Here is a 4,135-nt window from a genome sequence, read left to right on the forward strand (position 1 = left end):
TCTGCCTTTGACCGACCTGTTCGTGCTGCTTTCGCGATTTGAGGGTGTTTTTCTCTCTCTTCCATCCTAGGGGATGGGCTACCTGCACGCCAAGGGGATCCTTCACAAGGACCTCAAGTCAAAAAACGTCTTCTACGACAATGGGAAGGTGGTGATCACGGACTTCGGCCTCTTCAGCATCTCGGGAGTTCTCCAAGCAGGCAGGTAGGAGATGGCGTGGTGGACATACCACCTTCCTCCCCATGTCCTAGAGCTCTCCTCTGAGCTGGGAACAAGGAAAGGGAGCTCAAAACCCTCCTCTGCAAGCGCTTTTCTGGCTCTGCAGCCTCAATAGACACGAGGACAGGGTGCCTTTGAGTGTCCTGGGGCTTTCCCCACCTCACCTCCCAGGATTTTGCTTTTGAGGAGGTTGCTCTGGGAAAAAGAACAAGGTTTGTAGGTCCTGCAGGAACCCCTTTGCCCCACAAGCAGTGGGCCCTCGAAAGGCAGCTCTGTGCTCAACACTAGCATTGGGTTTGTGGGGCGCTAACAACGCCAAGGTCGTGGGTTCGATTCCTGTTCGGTCCCCATGTGTTGCCTGATCTAGTCGAGAGGCGGCGTCCCTGGCAGCAGAGAGGCTGGATTAAATGATCTCTAAGGTCCCTTCCAGCCTAGGACATTCTATGAAAGCCCCAGCGGGATGGTGAGAGCAGGGCTGAGGTTCCTGCAATGAGTTGTGTCTTGGGCTCAGCGCTGGGCTGTGCAAGCAAACTGCTCGGCAACTTGGGTGCAACAGCTGTGGCTTCTTTTAGTTTGGTTTGGTTTTTAAACCCAACGTCGGGATGGCAAAGCTGCTTTGGATCAATAGGAAGGAGCATAATAGTGCGGCCAGCAGGTCCAGGGAAGGATTGTCCCCCTGTACTGGTCACTGGTGGGCTCGTACCTCAAATCCTGTGTTCAGTTTGGGCCCCTCTCTGCAAGAAAGACATCGAGGGGCTGCAGTGTGTCCAGAGAAGGGCAACAGGGCTAGTGAAGGATCTTGTTCTCCAGGAGTTGTTCAGCCTGGGGGAGACTCAGGAGAGAACTCATCACTCTCTGCAACCAGATGAAAGGAGGTGGGGTCAGTCTCTTCTCCGAAGTAATAAGTGATAGGATGAGGGAAAGTGGCCTCAAGTTCCTCCAGAGGAGGTTTAGATTGGATATTAGGAAAAATTTCTTCACCAAAAGTGTTGTCAAGCCCTGGCACAGGCTGCCCAGCCCTGGAGGGATTTAAAAGCCGTGGGACTGTGGTGCTCAGGGACGTGGGTTAGTGATGGACCTGGCAGTGCTGGGTTAACAGTTGGACTCGATGATCTTGAGGGTGTTTTCCAACCTGAATGGCGCAGCTCGGGTTTAGCTGTGCCATCTTGTCATTGTCCCCTGGCCGCTCCGGTGACCTTTTGGGTGCTGCAGACATCTGGCCATGGCGTCTGCGCTGAGCCAGGGCATGGAACGAGATCCAGAGAAAACAAGAGCCAACCTCGCAACATTTACAGCGATGTGACTTTTTTTTCTCTCTTTGGGTTTGGAATCAAGCCTGTTTGGTAAATGTTCCTTATTAAATATTGGTTGTTTAATTTTGGGTTTGGTTTTTTTTTTGTTATTTCCCAATGTTGTGGGAGGTTTTCCGGCTGTAGGAATGGCAAGGCCAATATCAGTCGCCGTGGAAAGGAAACAGAAGAGGGGAAAAAAACCCCAAAGTTTATATTTTGCTTTTTTGTTTGACTTTTCCTGGTGGGAGAGTGTTTTTTCACTCAACCCTTTGTGTTCAGAGCAGGGGGGGTACAAGCGTGGCGTTATCAACACAGGGCAGATTTCCTCCGGCTGCGTAGTACCTGCCGCGTCGGTCTCATCACACCACGTGACGGGGTTTGGCGCTGGCGAGGTCATCGTGGCCGGTCATCGCTTTACAGTGAAGATGCTCAGGGTATAAAGCACCTTGGGAACCAGTTATTTTTTTGCCTGGGTCAAAGGATTAGAGGAAAAAGGCAACAGGCAACTGTCTCCATCTCACGCCTCTCGCAGCAAGCCGGGCAGCCAGCCTTTCCGTTCCACTTCTGTAAATATCATCTGGTTTTAGCACAAACTTAGCCAAAAAGCTCAGGAAGACCAAGAAACCCAACAGTGCTCCTGCTCGCCCTGGAGAAGTGGGTTTTGGCTCTGGTTTAGCAGCTGGGCAAGGAGGTTTGGGGTGTTAGGTCCTGTCTGGGTGAGGTTGCAACTCTTTCCTGCAGTGGTCAAAGGATTTGGGTGAAAATGGACAATTTTTTTTCCACGGGCTTTTGCTGTGAAGGGCAGAAATTTTCTGGAAACATTGGGAAATAGGATATGCAATGGGGTGGCCATCTCTGTTCAAGATTGAGGTGCATGATCATCTCTGTTCAGGATTGAGGAGAGGAAGGATGGTCAGAAGTGTAAGGCTGGGCAGAAATGAGCAGTGTTTTGCTAGGAAAAATGGAGGAGATGGGGAAATTCCTGGCCTGAGGAGCTTTTGGTGTGGTTGCCCTGGACTGCTGGTGGTCTTCTGCTGGTGGAGAGCTGAGAGAAGGCTTTGGGAGTCTGTACGCGTTGGTCACCATGAATTTTGAAGCGGCTTTCAGTTCACGAAAGAGCCCGGCAAAAGGAGTTTGCAGCGTCTGGCTGTGCCCTGACATGCTTGCGCTGCTGCAAAACGAGCTGGCTGTCGCAAGTAAAATACCTTCCGCAGAGGCTTTGTAATCCTCTGTCTTATCCTGGTGAAATAGGATTTATTCCTCCTTTATTTAAACATTGTTGGGCTTGGTAGGGCTGCTCTTTAGTCAGGAGGAGCGCGAGGTGGGTCTTCAGAAGCTCAAAGAGCTCTTCTGCTCTTGCTTTTGCCTTGGGGCTGGCTTGTCCTTCGGCAGGTTTGGAAGACACTCAGCTGGTTGCGCTGCTTTCTGCTAGTGGGGGTGTCAGGTCTGAGGTCAGGCAAACTTTTGTCATGAAACCTCAAATTACTGTAATTGAACCAATTTGGGACTGCATTAAAGCTCAGCCCTCATTGCTGGAAGCCCGTAAACCTGTAGTTGCATTCTTGGACGTTCTCTGGTCTTCAGAACTGGGGATGATGCCAGGGAGGGGGAGGGTTTTGCATCCAGGAGGTGGTGTCCCATGGGACCTGGGCTCTGAGATTTTGTCCTCCAAGTTCAGGATAAGGAGAAACTCCTTGATGCAAGCCAGTGGGTTCTTCGTTCTCTAGCTCGATGTGCCATGGGATGGTTTTTGTTACCTCCTGCAAAACTGCTGTTGAATTTGGGCTTGGACACGTGATCAAACTGCTTTTACGTGTTACCACTACCACATCCTCAGCTGTTGGCCAAAGGAACCTAATGTATTTGTACTGAGCATGGGGACCTTGAGGAGGTAGAGGAAAAGGCGGCTGAGGTGATTATAACGAAGCCAGGCTGCTCACGTGGGCGGTGGGATGGGAAGCTTGAACACGAAGATGGGCTAGAGGGACATTTGGGAGCCAAATACCTGAAAACAATGATTCCCAGGCTGTTGTTATAGGGTAGGTTTGGTCAGAAGAGACCCTTAGAGGTCTCCAGTCCAACCTCCTGCTCGAACCACAGCTCAAGTGTCTGTGCTGGCGGGATTTACCCCAGGTAACACTTTGCTCCTCGCTTTTTAAAGGTGTTTTGGTGCAACGGTCACAGCAAGGGGCCCTGCAGACCCTGTATCCCCATCTTCAGCCCCACAGAGCCAAAGATGCCCCTCACCACCATCCTCTGCCCAAATCATGGCGTGTGTTAAGCTGCCGCGCTGGCGTTTCTCAGAGCAGGATTAAAACCCGGCTTTGCAAGGATGCCGTAGGGAAAACCAAGCTTAAATGCCCTGGGAAGAGGGTGGGAGGGCTAGGGGGGACTGCTCGGTGGTGATGTCCCCCCACGGCTTCGGCTCCGTGTTTCGGCAGGCGGGAGAACAAGCTGCGGATCCAGAATGGCTGGTTACCCCTGAGATCATCCGCCAGCTCTCGCCGGACACCGAGGAGGACAAGCTGCCCTTCTCCAAGCACTCGGATGTCTTTGCGCTGGGGTGAGTGGGCAGGCTGCAGAGAACTGGCGCAGTTGTGTCATGCGTCATCTGCTCTGAACAG

General features: G+C 52.0%; 1 protein-coding gene across 1 annotated transcript in view; it reads left to right on the forward strand.

Annotated features, from left to right (window-relative positions):
* The window catches only part of LOC104277913 (kinase suppressor of Ras 2-like), a gene marked incomplete at its 5' end in the record, with an annotated part of 42,421 nt that overhangs the window by 35,399 nt on the left and 2,887 nt on the right, over nucleotides 1-4,135 (forward strand). The window contains 3 exon segments of the mRNA XM_009874720.1: nucleotides 71-204; nucleotides 3,953-3,987; nucleotides 3,990-4,074. Coding sequence (XP_009873022.1) covers nucleotides 71-204; nucleotides 3,953-3,987; nucleotides 3,990-4,074 — 254 coding nt within the window.

This window comes from Apaloderma vittatum, unplaced genomic scaffold (assembly GCF_000703405.1).
Source record: "Apaloderma vittatum isolate BGI_N311 unplaced genomic scaffold, ASM70340v1 scaffold16260, whole genome shotgun sequence".
Classification (NCBI taxonomy): Eukaryota; Metazoa; Chordata; class Aves; order Trogoniformes; family Trogonidae; genus Apaloderma; species Apaloderma vittatum.